Source organism: Melozone crissalis, unplaced genomic scaffold, assembly GCF_028551555.1.
Source record: "Melozone crissalis strain CALT ecotype California unplaced genomic scaffold, PUWL_Pcris_2 ptg000150l_1, whole genome shotgun sequence".
Taxonomy (NCBI): domain Eukaryota; kingdom Metazoa; phylum Chordata; class Aves; order Passeriformes; family Passerellidae; genus Melozone; species Melozone crissalis.
Window position 1 is genome coordinate 876,861 of NW_026535921.1, and position 26,805 is coordinate 903,665.

Below are 26,805 nucleotides of genomic sequence, written 5' to 3' on the forward strand. Positions count from 1 at the left end.
TGCCTTCCCCGGAGCAGAGGGGACACCCTTTAGCTGAGAACACCTCAGCACCTCACCTAAGAAGCCTTTCTGCACCATGAGCTTGAAGAGGTCGATGCTGCCCCCTCCGAAGCGCTGCCCAAAGGCCTTGCCCAGGTCCTCGGCCACGTGGGTGGCCACGTCCACGCCCACCTCGTCAATCAGCGTGGCCGCTCCCACCGGGAAGCCGAAGGCCGTGGAGATGGCATCTACTTTCTTCGGGTCAACGCCCTCCTGCAGGAGAGGAGGGGAAGCCATGAGATCTCGGGGTGAGGTGGGGCAGAGAGCCCAGCCCCATTAACTGACTGCAAACAGGAGCCAAGAGCAGGCTGGGGACAGCCACAAAACCCAGGGCTGGTGACACACATCCTCTCCTGCCCACACCCAGGCTGAGCCCACCCCTGCCCTGGCCAGAGCAGAAGCAATATCCATGATTATTTGGGGAATGCTCACCTGGAGAACTCTGACCACCTCGGACAGCATTGGCCCCAGGCACCTGGTGGTGTAGAATCCAGGCCCATCCTGGGAAAAGCAGTGCAGGGAGGCAGGTGAGTCTTGGCAGCACCAGAACTGGTGGTTCACACCTCACGTTACACTTCAGACCCCCCAAACCCCATCTCCTACACTATGGTACTGACTGCCAGAATAGGTTTGGGGTTTTTTTCTCTGTAGAGCTCAGCAGTGTTTGCAGGCTTCCATGAACTTACTCCCTGGAAGTTTCCATCCCAGTGTTTTTATTTGAATCAGTGCCTGCAGGTGCAGAGCAGGCTGCTGCTTCACCAAACCCAACAGGCTGGTGAGGAAAAGGGTGCTCAGCACAAAGGAAACCAGCATAAGCCAGTTGTTCCACCTCTGCTGCTCCCCACAAAGTCAGGAAGCAGCAGATGAGCTGCAAACTGCCCTGCAGGGAGGCAGCTGAGGTGGGGATGAGGCTCAGGGAAGCAGCTCTGTGTCCCCACTGGTGTTTGGAGATGCCCAGAGCACTTTCTGACAAGCCAGTTTTCCCAGCACTACAGGAAAGACACGCTCAGCATTCTGGCAACCTCAGGAATCAGGAAAAAGACAGGGACACCTTCCTCTGTCCCAGGTTGCTCCAAGCCCTGTCCAACCTGGCCTTGGACAACTCCAGGAATGGTGCAGCCACAGCTCCTCTGGGCAACCTGTGCCAGGGGTTCCCCAGCCTCACAGGGAAGAATTTCTCCCTAATATACAATCTAAATCTACTTTTCCATGTATTCCTGCCTCTCTCTCCCAAGATTTAAGCCAGGCAGAGGAGGGTTGTTGCTCACTGACCCTCTGTCCTTGCAGCCTGCCAGGGAGCTGAGGTGGTGACTGTCTGGGATGCCCTGGAAGCTGTGTGGGACAGGAGTGCCAGCTCCTCGTGCTGGCCCTGCACGTGTGCCTGGTGGCCTTCCATGCCTGTCCTGAAGGACATGTGAGGATCACCTGGGCACTTGCCCCTTTCTGACTTGCCTTTTCACTTCTCAGAGGAGTAGCCAACGTGTCCACAGACATGTTTCACCCTCCCCTCAGTGCACAAAACCTTTTATTTATTACCCTCACCTTCACCACGATGACCACTTTGCCCTGTTTGAGGCCAACATCAACAGCACAAGCAGCTGTGTCCTGGGAAGTTTTCTCTGTGGTGATGATTTCCAGCAGCTGCATCTTGTCAACAGGGGAGAAGTAGTGCATCCCAATCACCTGGCAGAGAGAGGAGCGGGGTTCAGAGGGATTCTGGCTCCCAGAGGAATCAGCTGGGTGAGCTGAGTGCAGAGGGAAGGCCCTGAGCACACTCTGTATCTATGACAGGAGTGCTCTCCAATTCCCTCCTCTCCTTGGTTTTCCAAGGAGAGAAAACCAAGGAGAAACCCAAGGACACAGCACATGCTCAGGAGCTCCTGCCTTTTAGGATAAAGGTACAACTTTTACAGGACCACTTCAGCCAAATCTGCCTGAAGGTCCCTGAGCTCATCCCCAGGGAAATGAGGGGCATGGTGTGACCTGGAGGGACACCTGAGTGGCAGTGCAGCCCCACCCAGTCTGCGGGGTCAGGGAGTCCTTGCAAGCTTCCTGTGAATGTCTGTGGTGAGGAAATGAATTTAAGGATGAAAAGGCTTCTATCCAGGAACTCATTAGAGAGGGAAGTGCAGCCTTCCCCCGGGAACAGCGTTTAAGTGCAGATTATCTCAGTGTGCCTCACTGTGTGAGTGTGACCATGCCATCAGCGTGTCACCTTCATGCCTCCTGGCAGCCACACTTGGCACCAAGCCCTGTGTAAGTCAGAGGCACCTTGCTGAGTTGCAGGCTGCAAAACTAATTAAAGAAAATGTGCTAATTAGTTAACTGACTTCCTATGAGTTTCCCCCTAAGAGCCATTGTACAGGCAATTTAAACAGCAAGAGGATGTAATTTGCAAGGATGAACAAATGAGGCTCAGTTGGCAATTTAGACCCAACAGAGGCCCCACAGCAAATGAGGAAGAGGCTCAGCAGGGTGACAGGAACCTCCAGCAGGTCACCTCACCCTCACAGGCACCACAGGTACCCCTGGCAGGGCAGTGGGATCAGTGCTCCTGCTCAGATGGACTGAGGCTGCAAAAGCCCTGCAAGATCATTGAGTCCCAGCTGTGCCCAACGCCCACCTTGTCCCCAGCCCAGAGCACTCAGTGCCACATCCAGGGATTCCCTGGACACCTGCAGGGATGGGGACTCCAAACCTCCCTGAGCAGCCCCTTCCAATGCCTGACTACTCTTTACAGGAAGAAATTCCTCCTGATAACCAAGCTGAACTGCCCTGGAACAGCTTGAGGTAATTTCTTCTCATCCTGTTTCTTTTCCCTGGGAGCAGAGCCCAAGCCCCACTTGGCTCCAACCTTCCACAGCTTCTCTGCCCCCAACACCTTCTGATGTGTGCTGCCCCACCAACATCACCCTTGGGGTGAATCCACCTTCTCCTCCTCACCTGCCCCCAAGTTCTTTGCTCAAAGCTGGCCCTGGGAGCAGAGGATGAGCTGTGCCATGTCCTGAGGAGGGAGCAGAAGGTCTCTAAAGCAAAGTCACCTCACTATGGACAGCTCTGTGCAGGGCACGTGGCCTTGGGGACTCACCTTCTCAGGCCTCTTGCTGGCAGCAGCAATCTGGCTGATGGGGAGGGCAGAGGTGTTACTGGCGAAGATACAGTGAGTAGGGATCACCTAGAGGGGACAAGGGACACACACACTGAGTAGGGATCACCTGGAGGGGACAAGGGACACACACAGTGAGCAGGGATCACCTGGAGGGGACAAGGGACACACATAGTGAGTAGGGATCACCTGGAGGGGACAAGGGACACACACAGTGAATAGGGATCACCTGGAGGGGACAGGGGACACACACAGTGAGCAGGGATCACCTGGAGGGGACAAGGGACACGCACAGTGAGCAGGGATCACCTGGAGGGGACAAGGGACACACACAGTGAGCAGGGATCACCTGGGATGGGGACAAAGGGCTGTGGCAGCACACAGGACTGTGCAGAACCCTGGGAGATCAGGGAGCCCTGGCTAATGAGGCAAACTGGGTTTGCTCATTAGAAACTAATTGGAAAGCTGTAGCTCAAGTCAGCCAGCTCTGACTTGCCCTGAACTCTCCCAGGTCTGCAATATCAGGCCCAGAGCTCCCTTTTTTCTGGCAGGCCTCTGCAGCCACAGGAGACACTGCAGGGAACACCCCTTTCCCTCAGTGTGCCCTTGGATAGAACAGAGGGACAGCAGGTGAAGGACTGCAAGGTGTGGAGATACCCAAGGACATCACTGTCACATCAGTGTGCTCAGACAAATGGAAGATTTTCTGGAGCACTTTTTAATGTCCCATTCACCTACCAATTCTTTAATTGAGCAGGGAATGTCTCCAGTGAACAGAAAGGCTGCTCTGGATGCTCATCCATGTCCTGGTGTAACTGATTAGTACCCAGACCCAAGTGCAGCACAAAGGGCAGGGGACAAACCCAGCAGCACAGCCCAGGACCCTCCACCAGCCAGGGCACCCATCCAGGGGCTGCTCAGGACTGATACTCACAGCCTCCACCTCCTTCAGCACTTTGTGTTTGACACTGATGTCCTCAAACACGGCCTCGATGACCATGTCTGCCTTCTCAAAGCCCTTGTAGTCCAGCTGGCCCATCAGGTTGCTGAGGATGGAGTCCCTCTCAAATGATGTCAGGCTCTTCTTCTTCACCTTGCCGTTCAGCCTAGGGAGGGACAGCTCTGTCACAGCTCCTGAGTGTGCCAGGCTGCTGGAGGTGCACCATGGGAATCCCTCCTGTCTCCCCCGAAAACTCCATCTCTGACCCTGCAGGACTGTCACTGTGTTGTGACCCCTCCTTCAACATGGAATAGGAGAGTTCTGCTCCCACAGCTCAGCTGAAGGTTGGTCACTGATATTCCCGACTACACACAGCTGAGTATTGTTACTGCAGAGCCAGGAGAAAGATCATGGAAAGAAATCCAGGAAGAAAACCCTGGAATGCCTTCCCTGCCTTTAGGCAGCCAGAATCACTCTTTCCTTAGCTCTAGAAGTTACTGCTGAGTCTTAGGACTCTGCCACAGCAATATCCCAGCACACTGCATAGGACAACATTAAAATAAAGCTTTTCTGTGACATCCAGTGGCTCCTCCAGCAGAACAGCAGTGTCAGGAGCTGTTGTTGCTGACAGCAGAGGAGAACTGTGACTTAACCCAGCCCAGTGGCACCAGAGCAAACCCCCTGAACTCACATACCCCTTGTAGACCTGCTGCTGGCCTCTGTCCAGACCCTTCTGTGCCGTGTCCTTCAGAATGGTCTTGATGCCCTTATCCACGGAAACCTGGGCGATGCCAGCTCCCATCAGCCCTGCTCCCAGCACTGCCAGAGTCCTGCAGGGAAGGAACAAGGGGACACATTCAGCATGGACATGGAGAACTCCCATCACTGCTGGCAGAGTCACACAGCTCCTGTCATCCACCCAGGTACCACCTGAGTGAGGCCACACAGCAGTGAGGCCTCCAGACTGCAGTGGGTCAGGCTCTGGAGGCTGGAAACCTCTGCTCTGATCACAGCCCACTCAGTCCCAGGAGCCTTTCAGAGATCCCCAACTGCTCCTTCAGGCATCCCACACTGGCACTTACTTGACCTCTTTCTGAGGATGCCCAAACTTGTTCTTCTTGCAGTGCACCTGCCCGTGGTAGAGCCCCATCAGTGCCTTGGATTCCTTGGTCACTGCAAGCTGGCCAAAGCTCTGCAAGAAAGGCAAGAAGGAAGAAGAGGCGTTGGCATTAAACAGCTCTCTCAGGGCCAGCACACAAAAACACGGCAAGGGGGAGACAGGCACTGTGTGACTGCACAGGTGAGCAACCTGGATAGAAAAGGGACAAGGGCCCCGGTCACCTCTGAGGAGAGGCAGCTTCTGGGCTCTGCACCACCTCCTCCTCCCCAACAGCACAGGGATGTGGAGCCGCTGGAGAGAGCCCAGGAGGCCATGGAGATGCTCCAAGGGCTGGAGCCAGGCTGGGGGTGCTCACCTGGATGGGAGAAGGATCCAGGGAGAGCTCAGAGCCCCTGGCAGGGCCTGAAGGGGCTCCAGGAGAGCTGCAGAGGGACTGGGGACAAGGCATGGAGGGACAGGAGCCAGGGAATGGCTCCCAGTGCCAGAGGGCAGGGAGGGATGGGAGATTGGGAATTGGGAATTGTTCCTTGGCAGGGTGGGCAGGCCCTGGCACAGGGTGCCCACCCTGGATCCCTGGCAGTGCCCAAGGCCAGGCTGGACACTGGGACTTAGAGGCACCTGGGATAGTGGAAGGTGTCCCTGCCATGGCAGGGATGGCACTGGATGGACTTTAAGGTCTCTTCCCACCCAAATCATTCTGGGATTTGATGATTCCAGTTCCTCAGTGACAGGACTGGGCTCCCCTGACATGAGACCCTTCCTCCCCCACATATATCCCACATTAATTGGGGCCCCTGTTCCCACAGATCCAGGTGGAAGCACCCTGTCCTCAGGATTTGACAAAAATCCTTACAAACAGGTCAGTTCTATCTGACAGCAGCAGCCTGATCCTATTTTCAGAGGATCACACAGGCAATAAAATCTAAGGCCTGCACAACCTCCCAGCACTCAGCGGGAATGTTCTGAGGAACACAAAGCATAAGCACACACAAAACAAAAGTTGTCTGAGCCAAGTCTGCTAAGAAAAAGCAGGGAATGAGGTTTGGAGCAGGCTGCACCTTCCTTCACCACTGCCCTGCCAGTTAAAAATACCCAAAACAAAGCCTAGAAGAGAATCTGCAATCTCCTGTCCTGGGGGAGAGAGCGAGGCAGTAAAAAAGCCACAACACTGACACTTATTATTCTTCAGGGGTTCTGGGAAGATCTCCATCCTGCTGCTGTTCTGGGGAAAAAAACCCATTCATTCTTTCCTGTAAGGAACAGAGTATCCCAAGGCTTTTATTCAGCACCAGCCCAAACGTGGCAGGAATGCACAACCAGCAGGGATGGGGCACAGCCAGGAGGGCACTGCTAAGGTGGCAGCTACAGCTCAGACCAAAAAGAGTTACAAAGCACATCAGGGAAGTGGGAGGTGGATGGATTTCACCAGCATTTAAGGGGCAATGACCTTGGGGACGGCCCAAATACAGAGATAATCAGATGGACACGTGGGGTGCTGGGGATTCAATCTTGCAGAGCTGGCAGTGCCCAGCTAAGCCCACCTGTGACTCTGTGCTCAGCCAGAATTGCCACTGTGGCATCAGAAATAAGAAATTTAAAAACAAGTGAGGCAAAACAAGGACCAGTGAGGAAAAAATGATTAGGGATAGGTTGTTTATAATGGCACAGAAGTGGATGGTTGAGGGAAACAAAGACTCTGTGTGTGTGGGGGAGAAATGGGATAAAGCAGGTCCTCCCTGCTGGGGAGGACACTTGCCTGCTCCCGCCCTGGACCTGCCCACCACAGTCTGTCCTACACCCTCAATTAAACTCTATTCCAGTTCTCCCTGTGTCCCAGCAAAGCTCAAGCAGGTCTGGATGGTGTTTAGGACATGAGGCCCATGTGCCAGCATGGTGAGATGAGTGAGAGATGAAACATCTCCAGCCAGCTCCTACGGGGAGTGTGGAACCTCAGCTCTGCCCACCCAGGAGGAGCAGCATCTCTCACCCACACTGGCCCTGCCTGTAAGAGCTTTGTGCTGAGGCTCTCCCATCCCTGGAAGTGCCCAAGGCCAGGCCGGATGGGGCTTGGAGCAGCCTGGGGTAGGGGAAGGTGTCCTGCCCATGGCAGGGGGTGGGATGGGATAAGCAGCAGGCTGTGATGAACCCTTGGTGGGGTAAACACAGGTCCTGAGCACACCTGATACCTTGGGTTTTAAGTTTTTCTGTTCTGTTTTGGTGTGCAGCTTTTAGCTTTGTATTAAATGTCATTGGGATCTTTTCATGGGGTGGTGAAGACAAAACAATCCCGTTCCAACTGGAGATTCAAGGACAATCTATTTAAACTTCAGGCCCAAAGCACAAACAACATGAAAAGAGGAGGGCAGGCAAGCAAGAAAGGAGGACGAAACTTTATCATTTGAAGCTATAAACTGGACAGTTAACTCTTATATGCAAATGGACAAAAACTTATAAAAGTGTGACCAAGCTCTCTTTTGCTCCCATCTTGGAGCCATCTGGGCACTGCCAGGGTGTGGCCTTTGAAGGCATTTCAATAAATATCCTCTTTATTCCTCTTAACTCTGTCTAGCCTCTGTTCCAGCTCCTTAAGACATCACACCAGGACCTGATCCCTGCCAGCATCTCCTCTCCTTACCTGGGATTCAATGAGGTATCCAGCATCTCTCCCCTGATCCAGACCAGTTTTTACAACCTAATCCAAAAGCAGAAAAGACACAGCACAGTTCAGTCATGCTGCAAACACATAATTTAACAGGATTCCCTGTTGTCTCCAGGATTCCCAAATTTCAAGGCACATTTCAGACTCCCTGAGTCCTGTCCCTGTTGCTCTGTGTCACCCTGTCCTTCTAGCACAGGACAGGTGAGGAGTTAACCACCAGGGTCATTTTTAGCCATTCCCTGTGGTTTTAGGAACTGTGTTTCTGTAATGTCACTGCTCTGAAATCATTCACAGGTTTTAGAGGAGTCTGGGCAACAACTTCAATAGTGAAAAGTCATTCTACAATAAGGATTCATTCACGGAGTGAGCGTAACAGGATGTCTGTGTAACAGAGGGGGCTAATAAAGTTAATATTTTATGTAATAAAGTATTAATTATAAAGTTAAAAAGATAAAGTATTAAAGTGAATACTCTATGTATACTAGTATGTAGTTAGTGCTGTGAAAATCATAGCAATTTCTATTTTTATGGTGTTAAACAGGTCTCCTGAACTCTTCAGAGACTGTACAAAAAACTTGGGAAAACTGCAGCTGAAAGTGTCATGGACAAAATATTCCAGCTAAGTCTTTCCTCAGCTGGGATTCCTGCCCTACCCCTCACTGGTACCAGTACCCATGAACTGGTGATCATGTTTGGAGCAGTGATTCTGAGTTCTACCCCAGAGCCAGCACTCAGGACTGATCTCTGATCATATTTGGAGCAGTGATTCTGAGTTCTACCCCACAGCCAGCACTCAGGACTGATCACTATGAGGATCAGGATGTTGGCTTGACTCAGAGGAAGGATCACCTTCCCTCTGCCTGTCCCACATTTCCCACAGATCCACGTGCCCTGCAGCCCCTCCCACCTGGCAGGGGAGTTACCTCGATGATCTTCAGAGGGGCAGGGTAGAGCCCTTTGGTTTGCTTTTGAACTTTGCTCTCCACTGTCTTGTAAACTTGCTGCCTGACGAAGGGAAGAGCCATGGCATAGTCCGTGAGCCCTGCAAGGTGGGACAGAACAGGGGTCAGCACAGTGCTGTGGACAGCCAGCCCGCCAGGATGGTAAAGGAACACAAATGTGAATATTTGCACTAGAAACGTGCACCTGAAACCCAGGCAGCAGGGGCTGCTCAGAGGGTTTCTGGATTATTCCATGGACAAGTCTCATTGAGGGCTGAAGTGTCCTAACACAACCTGAGCCCTGGGAAGCAGAATTCCTACAGATGTCCCCATTTCTGGGCTGTGCTGTCAAGGATCAGCATGGAGCAGTCCCTTGTACCTCCTCCACTTCAGTTCACCAGCTTGGTACAGAACTTGCCATCAAAATTTGCAGAGGGACAATCCCTGGAGGAACCTGCTGCCTCCCACTCCTTAGGGCTTGCCTCCCTTCCAGCAACCTCAGGAGCCACCACAGCCAGCTCTGCCAAAGCCCAGATCTGCAGGGCAATATTCTCTCTACCACCCCACGTTACTCAAGAGATGATTCCAATGTGAAATAATTTCATTTTGAAATGGAATTAAGTAGGAGCAGTAGGAGCACGAACACATCCTGGAGAAGCCAAGCTGGATTACACCCCTGCTGTCCCTTGGGATTTGTCCATGCTGACTTACTCTGCATGAGCCCTCTGGATCTCTTGGCAGACACAGTCTTGTTGGCCAGACCCCTGGCAAAGCCAATGGCCACCTCCTCCAGGTACTCAATTGTTCTTGCTTCAGGAGCCTTCAGTCCTGGCCCTGGGGAGAGCAGAGAACACAGCACAGGTTATCCCTGAGGGATGAGGGTGCAGGGAAACCAGGAGCAGACACAATGTGATGGGCCTTTGGATGCAGGGAAACCAGGAGCAGACACAATGTGATGGGCCTTTGGATGCAGGGAAACCAGGAGCAGACACAATGTGATGAACCTTTGGATGCAGGGAAACCAGGAGCAGACACAATGTGATGAACCTTTGGATGCAGGGAAACCAGGAGCAGACACAATGTGATGGGCCTTTGGATGCAGGGAAACCAGGAGCAGACACAATGTGATGGGCCTTTGGATGCAGGAAACCAGGAGCAGACACAATGTGATGGGCCTTTGGATGCAGGGAAACCAGGAGCAGACACAATGTGATGGCCCTTTGGATGCAGGGAAACCAGGAGCAGAGACAAAGTGATGAACCTTTGGATGCAGGAAACCAGGAGCAGACACAATGTGATGGCCCTTTGGATGCAGGAAACCAGGAGCAGACAGAATGTGATGGGCCTTTGGATGCAGGAAACCAGGAGCAGACAGAATGTGATGAACCTTTGGATGCAGGAAACCACGAGCAGACACAATGTGATGGCCCTTTGGATGCAGGGAAACCAGGAGCAGACACAATGTGATGGGCCTTTGGATGCAGGGAAACCAGGAGCAGACACAATGTGATGGGCCTTTGGATGCAGGGAAACCAGGAGCAGACACAATGTGATGGGCCTTTGGATGCAGGGAAACCAGGAGCAGACACAATGTGATGAACCTTTGGATGCAGGGAAACCAGGAGCAGACACAATGTGATGGCCCTTTGGATGCAGGGAAACCAGGAGCAGACACAACATGATGGGCCTCTGGACTGCTCCCACTCCATTCCCTGCTCCTGTTTGGCTTTTCTGGGTTATGACCAACAGTGAGCAGGCTCAGAAGGGATCATATGAGGCTCCAAGGGATTTATACAGAGGGCATTGTGCAGGAATGCTGGAATGCCAGCTCCCTGTGGGAGCAGGGCCAAGTTACATCCAACTCTGCAATCAGATCAGGCTCAGGGACCTTCAGGACACCTCCATGACCTCTCTGCAGGTGTCCTCAGCTCCTGACCATCTTTTTGCCACTTGTGCCCTTTATTTCTCAAACTTTGCGCTTGACATAACTGCAGGCACCCAGAATCCTGAGGGAGCTGAGGTGTTCTGCCTCCCCTGCCTCTCCTCTGTGTGTGTGTCCCACCATTCTGTGCCAACACTGAGCTGTTAAACACACAGCCACCACTCTGGGAGTGCTGAGTCCCTGGAAATCTCTGTACTGGAGTCAATGTCCAACCAACCCCAACCTTTGAACTCAGTGCACAAAACCTCCCTCTGGCTTTAGCTACTGTAACACCTGGCCTAACTTAAAGCTGTCCCACAATGAAGCAAGCCACCACAAAACCAGTTTTAGCAGCTTCTGAGGGTGGGTTGCACAATTTCCAAGCACAGGAATCCTCATTTCCAGACAATTGTATCATCAGGACAGGAGGACACAGCACAGGGCTGATCAGGCAGCTGTGAGATGCTGCCAGAGGCAAACTCTGAGTCATTAATGACAGAGCAGTGCCTGGTGAAGCTGCACAGAGTCACCAAGCAGACCCTGGAGCTAAATGTGCAACTTTGGGCTGAACAAACCTGGGGAAATTACAACCCTGCAGCTGGGCAGGGCCGTTCACCTTCACCCAAACTGCTCCAAACACACCCAGACACTGCAGAGCCCTCAGAGCTAAGGAAACTCCCCACAGACACCACAGAGGAGACAGGTAAAATCCAAATCAGAAACTCCCTCCTGTTTCATCTCCCACTATTCTCCTCCTCAGCAGTAAGGTTTTAAACATAGAAACTCAGAATTTTTTTTTGGGAAGGGGATGTTAAAGGTTATATAATCCTCCCCTGCCACGGCAGGGACACCTCCCACTGTCCCAGGGTGTCCCAATGCCCACCCTGGCCATGGGCACTGCCAGGGATCTTCCAGGGGCAGCCACAGCTGCTCTGGGAATTCCAGCCCAGCCCCTGCCCACCCTGCCAGGGAACAATTCCCAATTCCCAAGATCCCATCCAGCCCTGCCCTCTGGCAGTGGGAGCCATTCCCTGGCTCCTGTCCCTCCATCCTTGTCCCCAGTCCCTCTGCAGCTCTCCTGGAGCCCCTTCAGGGACTCTGAGCTCTCCCTGGATCTTGTCCAGGTGATCTCCCCCAGCTCTCCCAGCCTGGCTCCAGAGCAGAGGGGCTCCAGCCCTTGGAGCAGCTCGGTGGCCCCTTTGTTTCACCTCTCTGTGACACAACTTGAGGGTTTTCACCCAGCAGACCCCAGAAGCTGCTCCCTGCTCAGGCAGCCTCTCAGCAAGGAGGAGATAAAGCAGCACAAACACTCTGACAGCTCAGGGAAGCTCCCTGTGGAAGTTTCCCTGGCAGAATGTCAGAGCCAGTCCAAGGAAAAACAAGCCAAACAAAACACAATTGATTTTACAGGCAGCAGACAAAATATAGCTCAGAGCTGCTGCATAATCTACATTTCAGCAATGCCCAGGGGGTTTTAGAGAATTCACTGGAAAAACCCAAGAGCAATTGGGAGTTCAGAGCTCAGACTTCACCAGCTTCCAAATTCTCTTTTCACCATTCCAGGCTGAGACCTTCAGCTTGATAACCTGATGTGCTACAAGATGTCAATCCCCGATTTCCAGTAGCTTGGATACATTAACAAGAGCTGGATTCTGATACTCCAGCTGAAGAAAATTGCTGTTTTTTTAAAGTCTGAGCTGTGAGAACCATTCACACTGAGTGGCTGACCCCACATATGTGGGTTTGCTTTACCTGCAGTTAATTCCCAGTGTTTTGCTGTGTCCTAACCCAGGAGCTGTGCACTCCCATCTGCTTTCTTTTATAAATGGCACGTGCCAGAACTGGATTCAGGGAATGCTGCAGAGCTCCCTGCTGAAGGAGAACTGATTGCATGCCCTGAAATTGATGGTGTGTGTCTCCCTGCAAGCTTTCCGTCATCAGTTAAAGCATCACCCCAGGCAGAGCTGCTTTCCCCACAGACAGAGTGAACAGGAGCCCTCCTGGCACTGGCTGCTGTTTGGATAACAAGGAACACATCCAGTGTTTGCATGTCATCTGTATTTCTGTGTTCCTCCTACGTGCTTCTCTGGGCTGAGCCAGGATTCCCAGCAGCTCCTCAGAAAGCTCACGTTTCCTTTTAGCAAACTGGGCTCATTGTGGCTATAAACAGCCACATTTGCTAACTCTTAAAAAACAATTCACTTATCTAAGCAAGGATCAAGTGGGAAAGTTCATCCAGGCAATTTTACCTCCACCCTGAGAACCATGGATCTGTTTCAGAGGAATGAGTACAGCTAAAGATAAGCTGAGGATATCTGGGTATCCTGGGCTGATCCCCCAGTGTGGGCAGCAGGAAAGGGGGGATTCTACCCCTGTGCCCAGGTGAGAGCCCACCTGCAGAGCTCCCCAGCCCTGGGCAGCAGCACAAGGACCTGGAGCTGCTGGGGAGAGCCCAGAGGAGGCACCAAGGTGATCAGAGGGATGGAGCAGCTCTGCTGTAAGAAAGGCTGGGAGAACTGGGATGGTTCAGCCTGGAGAAGGGAAAGCTCTGGGGTGACCCAACTGCAGCACCTGGAGGGGCTGGCAGGAGGGATGGAGAGGGACTGGGGACAAGGGATGGAGGGACAGACACAGGGAATGGCTCCCAGTGCCAGAGGGCAGGGCTGGATGGGATCCTGGGAATTGGGAATTGTGCCCTGGCAGGGTGGGCAGGCCCTGGCACAGGGTGCCCACCCTGGATCCCTGGCAGTGCCCAAGGCCAGGCTGGACATTGGGGCTGGAGCAGCCTGGCACAGTGGGAGGTGTCCCTGCCTCTGCATGGATCAGCTTTAAGGTCCCTTCCAACCCAGGCCATCCCATGACCCAGCTGAGCACTGGCCTGTGGGACAGCATGGACACCAGGGCTTCCCTGGCACTGCTCAGGGTGGGCAGCAGCAGCTTTTTATCAATTTTATTTTCTTCAGCACCACCAGTGTGTTCTGGCTATGCTTTCCTGAGGGAACCATGCTCAGCACCCTCCAAGTCCATGGCAGTGCCAGCTGGAGCAGTGGCTTCCATTCTAACTCCTGAGATGGGCTGCTGGCTCCTCTTGGGAGGCTCTGGAGGGTTTAGTCCTCAAACTCCTCCATTTCCACCTTCCAAGAAAGCTGCCCTGGTGAAAGAACTCTGGAAGCAAGACATGATTCAGCAACACTTGGAATCCTGCAGTTTGCAGGGAATTTGTCCCCCCAGCTGACAGCCAGCTGGCAATTCTGAGTGCCTAAACCATGGGGGCTGCAGCTGCAGCTCCTGTCAGGGATTACCATCTGCAGGCTGCAGAAACACAGCCATCACTCATCCACTGTCCTTCCATTAGGGCTGCAATCTGTCCTCTGACATGATAAATGAGTAATGTGGGCTCTTATCTGGATAATTAGCTTAAGGAGGACAGCCAGCAGGCCTGCCCTCCATGCTGACCTCTCCTGTTCACTCAGCTTCTGCAGCAGCCTCACATTTCAAGGTCCCTGTGCTTGTAAGGTTGGAACAGGGATTTCTGCTCCCCTGCAGAGCAGGACAAAACCTCTCCATGCATTTTGGCGAGGGGAGGGGTTCCCTGACAGGCAGCAGCACATCAAGGAACTGAGAAACACCATGTCTGACCTAGTGGTTCCACCAGCTGGTCAACCAGCCCCATCTTCTTGGCTCTGTCTGCACGGATGTTCCTCCCAGTCAGCATCATGTCAAAGGCAGCAGGAAGTCCCACCTAGAAAGGGCAGAAAGAAGATTCCAGAGCGGGAGTTTGCCAGGCAGAAAGGGCTATGGGGTTAAGTTTTCCTCTTACTCACCATCTTTGGCAGCCTCTGAGTACCCCCTGCTCCAGGCAGGAGACCCAGCAACACTTCAGGTGTTCCCAGGACAGTTTTCCTGTCCTTTGTTGCTACTCTGTAGTGACAGGCAATGGCAACCTTAAAATGGAAGAGACAAGGAAAGGTTTTCCTGTGAAAGAAGAACCAGGCAGCCATCACACAGCTCTCCCCCACACACTGCCTCAGCTTTCATCACCCTGCCCCAATTCCTTCACCAAGTGCCCAAATTCCCTCTGTGCTCACTGATGGCTTCTGGGGGATGACAGCCAGCAGGAGTGTCATCAGGTCATGAGAATCCTCCCCTTTCCTGCTGCCCACACTGGGGGATCAGCCCAGGATACCCAGATATCCTCAGCTTATCTTTGGCTGTATTCATTCCTCTAAAACAGATCTGTGGTTCTCAGGCTGGAGTTAGAATTGCCTGGATAAACTTTCCCATTTGATCCTTGCTTAGAAATGAATTTTTTTTTTTAAGAGTTAGCAAATGTGGCTGTTTATAGCCACAATGAGCCCAGGTTGCTGAGATGAACATCAAACTCTCTGATTTTTAATCTCACCTAGACCATCAAGGGCTTAATTAATTCACTAATTCACCAAGATCACAGTCCCATCTACACATGATTCCTGGTTTATCCCTGGACTGCCAAGATGAGTCAACACAGTGGTTGTAAAAAAAGTATTGAGAAATCAGCACAAACTGAAGGGACTCCATTCCAAGGTTACACTGCTTTAGTAACAACTCTGCTCCAGGAATTAGCAGAGCCTTGCTGTTTACAAAACCCTGGATGGAGATTACAAGGCAGAAGATGCAGCCAAGGTGCTGGAGTGGAGCTGCAGGCAGGGAGGAGCCTGGCTGGGTCCCCACACTCAGCCCCACAAAGAATGGAAGTTGCTGGGATACAAGGCTCACTTCATCTGAAAAGCAGCAATTTCCAGGCTGAACTCTGCCAGCAGCATTGATGCAGACCCAGTGCCTGCTGGAAACAGCCAGTTTTCCCTTGGACACTCATCTCAATATCAGCCTGGCCCACACAGGTGCAGATTCGATTTGCTCTCTTTCCACAGCAGCAGAACTCGCACGGCAGAGCCCTGAAGCACAAGCAAGCCATTAACTTGCCACAAACTCATTTACATGATGTAATGAGCCCTCATCAGCTCCCAAACTCATCTCACAGCACCAGTCCTGCCTGCCTCATCTGGGGAAGCAGAGAAGCAGCAGTGTCAGCTCCCCCTCCTGCTGGGAGCCCCAGCATTGCCCAGTACCTCCAGCCCTCCTCCCAGGCAGCTGCCACTGATGGCAGCAACCACAGGCTTTGGAGACTGCTCAATCTTTTCCAGCATCTTCTGTCCATCCTGAGAGAGCTGAGTCACTTCCTGAGCAGTCTTGCAGGCTTCAAGCATGCTGAGGGGAGGAGAGAGGTGGATGAGGACGGGAAAAGCATTTTTTTGGTCAGTTTTCTTGACAAAACAGCAGGAAAATGAGAGGTTTTGATGAGTTTGTCCCTGTTTTCCCACAATCTCCAGTGGCTGACAGGCAGGCAAGAGCTGTTTAGGCCCCAGTTTTGGATCAGGCAACACAGGGAGACTAAGTAAACCCAGCAGGGTCGGGCCCTGCATGCTGACACAGGGTTTTCCTGAATGGGATCCCTTGTGCCAGGGCTCTGGAAGCCTTTGGGAGAGCAGGAAGGGTCGTAGGAAGCCTTAAAGCACTTGCCAGGAAGGGTGGAGGAAAGAGCCCAGAATCACTCTAAGAGGAGCAGATGGCTCTGATGCCACACTGCCAATTAGAGCCTCCCTGCGCTAATTATTCTCCTGAAGGCTCGCAGCCTTTGCCAGGCAGGAGTAATTTGGGATGCTGGAGGTGCTGAGGCCAGGAGAAGACACCTCTTAACCAAGCCTGGCCTTTGGTCTGCTCACCTCCTTCCCTCCTGAACAGGGAGTGAGTCTCTGTCCCTGGACAAAGCCAGCCAAAAATGTAACAAGGCTTTGGAGGATCTATTCTTAATTTACCTTCTTTCCTCAGAGCATTCTGGCTTTCAAAGTCTTTAAACAATTATTCTGCCCTGTCAGTGTCAGCAGTAGGAGTCAATGGCATTCCAGGGCCCAGTGGGCACCCACAGGATCATCCCACACCCTGGAAAAGTTACCCAGGCAGCTGGGAGGCTGCTCAGCACAGGGCAGAGTGCCAAACCCTGCCCAAAGCAGGGGCCAGGCTGGAAGGCTGCCAGGCACTCCAACCCAGCTCAAACGAGTCCTGCATGTGAATTATCCCCTCTTTTGGTGCCCAAGGACAATGCCCAGCCCAGAGCCAGGCTGGGTTTCCTTGGCTGCAGGAAGGAGTGACCACATGCCACAGCCAGGAGGGGTTTAAGGACTTGCCACATCCCTCTTTGCTCAGATCCTCACTTCAATTCAGCAACTCTGAAATCCTGAGCGTGGGGATTTCACTCCCAGCCTGTGCCTCACCCCAGGGAGGTGTCAGGGACAGCTCCAGCAGCTCCTGAAGCCCAGTGCTTACTTGAGATCCGCTCCAGCAATGAAGGAGCCTGGCTTGGAGGAGATGAGCACGGCGCTCCTCACGGTCTCGTTGGCCCAGATCTCGTTCATGATGTCGGTGAACTCTGCACTCAGCTGCTTGGACAGGGTGTTCACCTGGGGGCAGAGCAGCAGCTCAGCAGGAGCTCACCTGGAGCCCACACCTGCTGCAAGTTAATTCAGCCCTGCCCTAGTGCTGAGTTTGTGAGGGTTTCCAGGACAGGTGAGAGATGAGAATCCTAGTGCTGAGTTTGTGAGGGTTTCCAGGACAGGTGAGAGATGAGAATCCTAGTGCTGAGTTTGTGAGGGTTTCCAGGACAGGTGAGAGATGAGAATCCTAGTGCTGAGTTTGTGAGGGTTTCCAGGACAGGTGAGAGATGAGAATCCTAGTGCTGAGTTTGTGAGGGTTTCCAGGACAGGTGAGAGATGAGAATCCTAGTGCTGAGTTTGTGAGGGTCTCGAGGACAAGGTGAGAGATGAGAATCCTAGTGCTGAGTTTGTGAGGGTTTCCAGGACAGGTGAGAGATGAGAATCCTAGTGCTGAGTTTGTGAGGGTTTCCAGGACAGGTGAGAGATGAGAATTCTAGTGCTGAGTTTGTGAGGGTTTCCAGGACAGGTGAGAGATGAGAATCCTAGTGCTGAGTTTGTGAGGGTTTCCAGGACAGGTGAGAGATGAGAATTCTAGTGCTGAGTTTGTGAGGGTTTCCAGGACAGGTGAGAGATGAGAATCCTAGTGCTGAGTTTGTGAGGGTTTCCAGGACAGGTGAGAAATGACAATCTGACTCTATGTTCTCAGAAGGCTGATTTATTATTATATCATATCATAGAATGCTATACTAAAACTACACTAAAGAAAGAGAAGGATACAGACAGAAGGCTTATCAAGAATGAATAATTAAAATTTGTGACTGACTCATCAGAGTCTCAACACAGCTGGCTGTGGTTGGCTATAAAGTTAAAACAATTCACATGTTTAGATAAACAATCTCCAGACCACATTCCAGAGCAGCAAATACAGGAGAAGCTCTCATCTTCTCATGAGAAGAAATCTTGGCAAAGGGATTTTTCAAAAAGTACAACAGTGACACCCTAGCACAAAACCCCTTCCTGGATAAAACCCTGCAGCAGGTCATCTTTAATTAGGGAGTTCCCCTTTAGCCTTCCCAACAGTGGTCGCAAACATTGATTTTATAAACTTGTAAATTGGTTTTTTTTGTTTGTTTTTGGTTTTTTTTTTTTTAATAATATAATCATACAATCACAGAATGATTTGGGATGGAAGGGACCTTTCAAGGTCATTTCATCAACTCCCCTGAAGCAGGGACACCTTCCCCAAACCGGGCTGACAACAGTCCCCCAGCTTTACTGAAAGGCTGCAAAAAGCAGAACAAACCCAGCCTGGGTTCTTTAGGTACCACCAAATCCTCACATAAATAGAATATTTCAAACCTGAGACTGCTGCAACTCCTCAAATGAAAGGAGTATATAAAAACCCTCCTCTGGTCTGCTACAATTAATACAAGATTTTTCATAGCAGTAGTAGTTCAATCTTTACATCTTGTATAACATCAGAGCAGCTCAGCTGCTTTGCTTTAAAAACCAGGTTTTTATTGCAAGCTCTATCACTGCGCATAAAGAGAATTTCCATCTGTGAGATGACACCTGAAATTCACTACAGGTTATGAGACTCCAAAATGCATTTTTAGATGTGTTCCTTAGATGTCATTTACAGAGTTCCTGCCTCCTGATACCTGAACAACTGCAGCTGTATTGACCTAAAAAATGACAATTAGCTTCTATTTATACTGTGTTCATGACAATAGAATCAAAAGAACTTATAGATTCTAAATTACTGAAGTAGGGACATTCTTTAAGTGACCTGAATACAAGAACTAAGCAAGATTTAATTTTTTAAAAGTTTTCCTTAAGACTTAGAACTTAACAAGACCTTGTGCCTGGGAGAGAGACAAATTAACTTAGCACACACAAAGTACTCCAAGAGGCATCTCCAGATGTCTCACCAAAACCCCCAAATCTTCTTTTCCTACTTCTCCTTTGCTCCCAACTCTGTAAGGCTGCAGGTTGGGGAAGTCCTTAGCCCTAAATGGGAATTTTCAATACCTTGGAATTTGGTGTGTTGAAGCGCACGACAGCAACATCCCCTTTGATATCACAGCTGACGTGGGTTCTGTCTGCAAGCAAACACAGGGGTGGGCTCAGCTCCTGCTCCAGGCATTTGAAGGAAAAAATGGATTTACAGAAAAGCTTCACACTTACTCTGGAGGGCACTGGAGGCGGAGATGTTACGGCAGGCATAACCTGAGGGAAAGATGGCACAGGTGTTAAAGGAATTCTCAGCGGCCTCAGCCTCTCCCAGCTCCCCTGGACTGCCAAGGATAGATTTTGGAAACCCTGGGCATGAGCCAGTCCCTCCTCTCACAGCCTGATCTGTGCCCCAACAGAGTCCAGCAATCCCAGCAGTGACCTTGCAGCACAGACCCCACTCTGCAGTGCCAGCAGTGCCCAACTGAGAGCAGCAAAAATGAAATCCCTCCTCCCAAGCAGCTGGCAGGGGATGGAGCAGGTGGCACAAGGAGTTTGGCCTTGATCATCCTCATTCCAACCTCTTCCTGTGCTAAACCAAGGACTTTCCTGCACTTTGGGGAGCTTCAAGGTGGATTCCCTGCAAAGCCAACGTAACTGGCCAGGGTATTTCTGTAAAAACACACTCTGGTGCCAGCAAATGGGGCCAGTCCAAGGTGACCACACAATTCTCAAAGGGTACAACTGGAGGGCCACACAGAATATTTATTCCTGCCTCCATCTATCAACAAAATACTCAGAATCACAGACTGGTTTGGGTGGGAGGGATCTTAAAGCCCATCCAGGGTCACTCCCTGGCATGGCAGGGACACCTCCCACTGTCCCAGGTGGCTCCAAGTCCCATCCAGCCTGGCCTTGGGCACTGCCAGGGATCCAGGGTGGGCACCCTGTGCCAGGGCCTGCCCACCCTGCCAGGGAACAATTCCTCATTGCCAAGATCCCATCCATCCCTGCCCTCTGGCACTGGGAGCCATTCCCTGGCTCCTGTCCCTCCATCCTTGTCCCCAGTCCCTCTGCAGCTCTCCTGGAGCCCCTTCAGGCCCTGCCAGGGGCTCTGAGCTCTCCCTGGATCCTTCTCCTCTCCAGGTGAGCACCCCCAGCTCTCCCAGCCTGGCTCCAGGGCTCTGTGGGCTCTCTGCAGCAGCTCCAGGTCCTTGTGCTGTTGGAATGCCCAGGGCTGGGGCAGCTCTGCACGTGGGGAGCCATTCTCCCTTGTCCCGTCCCTCCAGGCCCTTGTCCAGGGTCCCTCTCCAGCTCTTGGATCCACCTCCACTAATGACATGCAAAGCACATTAATACATCTTCTTTCAGAGCCCTCAGACCACAAATGAACAAGTTCTGCCCACAAGTTTCTGACTCCTAAATCTCCTTTTTCTGCTCAGAAATTCTGTTTGGTCCCACGATCTCTTCAAGCAACCTTGATCTTGACCCTGAGGATCCCCAAACTCAGATCCAGGCTGAGTCCCTGCCAAAGCTGCTTTAGGCCTGAATTCCAGTAAAAGTGTAACTTCCACATGGATCTATCCACCAGCCAGCACACTGCCAATCAGCCAGGGGAGGGCTCTGCTCCACACTGACAAAGCCTTCAGCAATGGAACGTTCCCACTCCCAGCAGGGAGAATAAAACAACACCAGGAGAACAAACTGCAAACTGTGCCTCCCCAACAGGTGTCCCCGCTGCCACAGCCCCGTGACAAGGGCTCAGGGCTGCACTTTGGCCTCCATTCCACCTTGTCCGGGGTGCTGGCAGTAGGGACTGACCTTTGCTCCCATTCCTGAGCCCAGGATATGCACTGTGATGCCGTGGGGATGGAAATTCAGCGTCAGGCTGTCCCAGCAAACAGCTCTGGGGTGCCTGTGTGTGTGTCATGTGCTCACAGCAGCATTTTATAAACAAAGAGCGAACCAGTTCCCACTCCAAAGCTCCTCAGCAATATTTAATACCCACATGTGATAGCTCCACCCAGCAATAATTTCCCTAAACTCTTTGTGTACTCCTGAAAATAAGCACCAACATTCAATTCCCACAAATCAAGTGTGGGCTGACAACAATTCCTCTGGTGAGAGATGCTGTCCAGCAGAACACCTAAACAGCAATATTTCAACCCAATAAAAGCCATGCAGCCTCTTTAAAGAGAAAGCAAGGGTTAAACTGTCTCCCTGAATTAATTAATTCAATTCTTGCAGCAAGCTGGGATAGTGGAGGGTGTCCCTGCCCATGGCAGGGGTGTGGAACAAGATGAGCTTTAAGATCCCTCCCAGACAAACCAGTCTGGGATTCAATGCTTTTTGTTCTTTACATGGCTTTCCTTTTCCATACCAGCTCCCAAACAGATTCCTTCCATGAAAACCTTCACCCTTCAATTCCACTCTGCCTTCCCATTCCCACAAAACAGAAGAGATGAAGTAGGAAAAAAAAATAAATCAAGAGCATGACTGCACAAATCTCACTCCCCTTGAATTTAAACTCTTCTGGGAGAGGTGCTGTCAGCAGTGCACCAGCTGTGAACACTGGAGTGAGGTTTCTGTAGCCTGACAATGGTTTATTTTAACTCCAGCAAATTTGTGGAAAATATCTTTTGCCAGGAAGCAAAAGCAGCTCCGTGTCCTGGGCCCTGCACATCTGCTTTAGGTGTTGATCCCTTCAGCACTGCAATGGGAATGTGCCAAAACCAGAGCCAGAAAATTCCTTCAAAATGCTGCAGGAAGCAGAAGCCCAGCCTCAGTGAATGTCCCATCATTGATTCCAGAGTTAAAGCCCTGAAAATCAGTTCCATCTCACTTCTTAGCTCAAAGACTGTCCAGCACCAGGACACCAACACCTTCTCAGAACTTTGCATGCACCAGAGAATGGACAACAGCCACCCCAGAGCCCAGCCTGCTCCTTGCCACTTTCTCCTCTCCCTGTTCCTGCCTCAGCTGCCTCCCTGCCCAGCACTTCCCACCCTTCCACTCACCGGGACGTGGCACACGGCTTGTACTGGGAACAGCCTCCATGGCTCAGGGAAATTCCTTTTTCCAGTCCTGGAGCACCCAAAGTCCCAGCAGGATGGACAGGATGAAGCTCAGGCCACCTGAGCACAGAGCTGTGACCCGTGAGATGGGGAGCTCCTGGCAGACTGAGCTTCCCAAGCCACCCTGGGAACCTGGTGGCACAGGGATGTGGCCCAGCAGGTACAGCCAGCCCTGGAGCTCAGCTGGCTCCTGACTGCTCCCTGCCTTTGGGCTGCCCCCGAGCTTTGCATCCACTTCCCAAATGTTTTGCAAGGCAGAACGAGGGTATTCATTCATTATGAACAGGGACAGCGTCCTCACAGCAGCTCCAGGGCTGTTTGTTGTGCAGAGCTTTACCAGTTAGAACAAGAATTCCAACCAGCAGCAGCCTGAGAACTCCCTGGAGTTGCCACAAGTCTCCTCCTCAGAGATTGCAGCAGCCTGTCACGTACAGACCTGCTCCAAGGCTGCATGTAACACAGCTGGGATCCCAGAGCCATGGGATTGTTCACCAAGATCCCAGAACCATGGGATTGCTCATCATGATCCCAGAGCCATGGGATTGCTCACCATGATCCCAGAGACATGGGATTGCTCACCGTGGTCCCAGAGCTGTAGGATTGCTCACCATGGTCCCAGAGCCATGGAACTGCTCACCATGGTTCTGGGACCATGGGATTGCTCATCATGATCCCAGAGCCATGGAACTGCTCACCATGGTTCTGGGACCATGGGATTGCTCATCATGATCCCAGAGCCATGGAACTGCTCACCATGGTCCCAGAGCTGTGGGATTGCTCACCATGGTCCCACAACCATGGGATTGTTCACCGTGGTCCCAGAGCTGTGGGATTGCTCACCAGGAACCCAGAGCCATGGAACTGCTAACCATGGTCCCAGAACCATGGGATTGCTCATCATGGTCCCAGAGTAATGGAACTGCTCACCATGGTCCCAGAACCATGGGATTGCTCACCATGATCCCAGAACCATGGGATTGCTTATCATGATCCCAGAACCATGGGATTGTTCACTGTGGTCCCAGAGCTGTGGGATTGCTCACCAGGAACCCAGAGCCGTGGAACTGCTCACCATGATCCCAGAACCATGGAACTGCTAACCATGGTCCCACAACCATGGGATTGCTCACCATGATCACAGAACCATGGAACTGCTCACCATGGTCCCAGAACCATGGGATTGCTCACCATGGTCCCACAACCATGGGATTGCTCACCATGATCCCAGAACCATGGAACTGCTCACTATGGTCCCAGAGCCATGGAATTGTTCACCACGATCCCAGAACCATGGGATTGCTCACCATGATCCCAGAACCATGGGATTGCTCATCATGGTCCCAGAACCATGGGATTGCTCATCATGATCCCAGAGCCATGGAATTGCTCACCATGGTCCCAGAGCTATGGAACTGCTAACCACGGTCCCACAACCATGGGATTGCTCACCATGATCCTACAACCATGGGATTGTTTAACATCGTCCCAGAGCCATGGAACTGCTCACCACGATCCCAGAGCCATGGAATTGCTCACCAAGATCCCAGAACCATGAAATTGTTGGAAAAGAGCTCTCAGAGCGCTGAGTCCAGCTCTGAACCAAGCCCAGGTTTGGGTTTAAATGAAGATGTTGATTTTGGGTCAACATCAACACCAGACTCTGAGGCCCTTCAAAGTGCTCAAATATGAGGTTTCCAGAGCTTCCCAGCCAGGTCCTTTGGTTTTCCCAGGGCTCCTGGGCACTCCCTGCCTTGGTAGCCAGGAAGCACCAAGGCAGCTCGGTGAAGAGGCAGGAGAGAGCCACAGCCCTGCCCAAGCTGGCAAGGGAAATGCCCCACACAAAATCATGGAATCACTGCATCCCAGGTTGGTTTGGGTGGGAAGGAACATTAAAGTTCACCCAGTGCCACCCCTGCCATGGCAGGAACACCTTCATTGTCCCAGGGTGTCCCAGTGTCCAGCCTGGCCTTGGGCACTGCCAGGGATCCATGGTGGGCACCCTGTGCCAGGGCCTGCCCACCCTGCCAGGGAACAATTCCTCATTCCCAAGATCCCATCCAGCCCTGCCCTCTGGCACTGGGAGCCATTCTCTGTGTCTGTCCCTCCATCCTTGTCCCCAGTCCCTCTGCAGCTCTCCTGGAGCCCCTTCAGGGCCTCTCCTGCCCCCTGGATCCTTCTCCTGTCCAGCCTGAACAATCCCAGTTCTCTCAGCTGAGCGATCAGGGAGCACCTGCAGCCACCCTCCCCCAGACAAATGGGATTACAGGGTCACAGGGATGACAGGGATCCCCCTTCCCATGGATCCCCTGCCTGTCTGGAAGGCAGCCGCAGGATCCAGACTGCCAAGGGCACGGGGACACCCTCTCCTTTCCAAGCAGGCTCTCGGGGCACTGGGACAGGCACACGTGTCAGGGCACAAGGACACTCTCTGCCTGTGGCTCAGCTCACGTGCAGGGACCATCCTGACTGGAGGGAGTGTCCCCCCCTCAGTGCCAGGTCACAAGGACCCCCCCCGAACCGCTAAGATATTCCCACAGTGTGTCCCTGTGCAAGGACTGGCATGGCAGGATGTCCCCTATGGGAGCACACAACCCCCAGAGACCCCACGACATGGGGGGACAGACCTTGGGGACCTGCCAGGGATCCCCCGGGTGACTCCCAGGCCATGGGGACAAACTCCTCACATAGGGACACCTTCCACCCCACCGCTGCCCCGGGGATCTCCTGTCCCTGCCCCAATCCTCACAGCCCCCAGGGATCTCCTGTCCCTGTCCCGGTCCTCACAGCCCCTTCCCTGGGAACTCCTCACGGCCACACCACCCGAGGAGCCCTTCGGGACACCCAGACCCACCCAACCCCTGCCCCAGCATCAGGAAATCCTCTCTGGGACACCCTGTTCCTCATCCCTTCAACATCACCCCGGCCCTCGCCCCCTCAGCGTCCCCTCTGCCCTCACCTCTCAGTGCCTCCTCACCGTCCCCCCAAAACTCACTCCTCAGTGAGCCCCATCCCACTCCAATCCTCGCTCTCTCAGTGCTCCCCAAGCCTTCAGTGCCCCCTCGCTGTCCCCATGCCCGTCAGCGCTCCCCTTCCCTCAGTGTCCCCTCAGCGCCCCTCCGCTATCTCCGTCCCTTACTCCTGACTGCCCCCATCCCCCGGTGCTCCCCTCACGCGGGGGACACCGCACGCCCTCCCCGCCGTCTCCTCGCTCACCGCGGGGCGGGGTGTGCCGCGTCGGGCCGGCCCTGGCGGCGGCCGGGAGGCGGCCAAGGCTGCCGATGGCTCGCACCGCCGCCGCCATCTTCGCCGAGGTCGAATGAGGGAGAGGCCGCCGGGGGCCTGCCCGCGCCCGCCCCGCCCACGGCGCCCCGCCCGCGCCCGCCCCGCCGCGCTGCCCGCGCGCTTCGCCGCCGCCAACACAACGCTGCCTCCTTCTCCTCCGCTCTCCGCGGTGTTTTAAGTATTTCCAATCCGCGCCGAGCCGGAGCGGATTGCGGGAGAAGCCGGAATAGGGATGAGAAACGGCGGCGGAGGGAGAGGTGTGGGTCAGGCGTAAGGCGGTCAGCCCGGAGAGTGGGAGGGACGCGGGGCCCTTGGCGAGTGGCGGCGCGGCGGCGGCAGAGCGGGGTGAGGGCGGAGGTGAGCGGCGGGAGCGGACGGGAGGGGACAGAAAGGGACAGGAGCGGACAGAAGGGCACGGAGCGGTCACGGGCTCCGTCCTGGGCGGACGGGAGTGTGGGAAGGGTGAGAGGAATCGGGAGTCAGTCCCGGGGAAAGGAGTGGGGGTCATGGATAGGCGGCTCGGTCCGGGCTGGAGCAGAGGGTCGGGAGTCGGTCCTCTGTGGGCGGGGGAAGGATGAAGGGAGGCCGGGGGGCGGTGCCGGATGGACGGGGAGACCTGAGGGGAGTCGGGGGGTTCATGCCGGGTGGACGGGGCGACGTGAGGAAAGTCGGGGAGCGGTCCCAGATGGACTGGGCGACGTGAGGGGAGTCGGGGGGCTCGTTCCGATGGACGGGGGAAGAGTGAAGGGAGTCAGGAGGGTTCGTTCCGAATAGAAGTGAGGGGAGTCGGGCGACTCGTTCCGAATGGAAGTGAGGGGAGTTGGGGAGTTCGTTCTGGATGGACGGGGGAGCAGTGAGGGGAGTCGAGGGACTCGTTTCGGGTGGAAGTGAGGGGAGTTGGAGGGCTCGTTCCAGATGGAAGTGAAAGGAGTCGGGGGGTTCCTTCCGGATAAAACTGAGGGGAATCGGGGGGTTTGTTCCGATGGACGGGGAGGAGTTAGGGAGGTCGGAGGGTTTGTTCTGCATGGATGGAGGAGCAGTGAGGGGAGTCGGGGGGTTAATTCCAGATCGAAGTGAGGGGAGTCGGGGGGTGTGTTCTGGGTGGAAGTGAGGGGAGTCGGGGGGTTTGTTCTGGGTAGATGGGGAGACCTGAGGGGAGTCGGGGGGCTCGTTCTGGGTGGAAGTGAGGGGAGTCGGGGGGTTCGTTCTGATGGACGGGGTAGTGGGGCTGGGAAAAGCTGAGGAGGGCCCGGGGGTCTGTCCCGGATGGATGAAGGGCTCGAGGGGTTGGTCCTGGGCG

At 53.4% G+C, this 26,805-nt stretch overlaps 1 protein-coding gene across 1 annotated transcript in view; it reads right to left on the reverse strand.

The window, feature by feature from the left end:
- Nucleotides 1–25,524, reverse strand: part of HADHA (hydroxyacyl-CoA dehydrogenase trifunctional multienzyme complex subunit alpha) — a 29,090-nt gene extending 3,566 nt beyond the window's left edge. The window contains exons 1-17 of the mRNA XM_054293415.1: nucleotides 25,437–25,524; nucleotides 19,384–19,425; nucleotides 19,228–19,298; nucleotides 17,090–17,223; nucleotides 15,835–15,973; nucleotides 14,551–14,670; nucleotides 14,366–14,468; nucleotides 9,517–9,639; nucleotides 8,788–8,906; nucleotides 7,841–7,897; nucleotides 5,168–5,277; nucleotides 4,781–4,915; nucleotides 4,080–4,251; nucleotides 3,128–3,214; nucleotides 1,582–1,722; nucleotides 472–540; nucleotides 57–252 (exon numbers count right to left, since the gene is read on the reverse strand). Of these exons, the coding sequence (XP_054149390.1) occupies nucleotides 57–252; nucleotides 472–540; nucleotides 1,582–1,722; nucleotides 3,128–3,214; nucleotides 4,080–4,251; nucleotides 4,781–4,915; nucleotides 5,168–5,277; nucleotides 7,841–7,897; nucleotides 8,788–8,906; nucleotides 9,517–9,639; nucleotides 14,366–14,468; nucleotides 14,551–14,670; nucleotides 15,835–15,973; nucleotides 17,090–17,223; nucleotides 19,228–19,298; nucleotides 19,384–19,425; nucleotides 25,437–25,524 (1,906 nt within the window). The remainder of the gene's footprint in view (nucleotides 1–56; nucleotides 253–471; nucleotides 541–1,581; nucleotides 1,723–3,127; nucleotides 3,215–4,079; nucleotides 4,252–4,780; nucleotides 4,916–5,167; nucleotides 5,278–7,840; nucleotides 7,898–8,787; nucleotides 8,907–9,516; nucleotides 9,640–14,365; nucleotides 14,469–14,550; nucleotides 14,671–15,834; nucleotides 15,974–17,089; nucleotides 17,224–19,227; nucleotides 19,299–19,383; nucleotides 19,426–25,436) is intronic.
- Nucleotides 25,525–26,805: the final 1,281 nt, after the last annotated feature.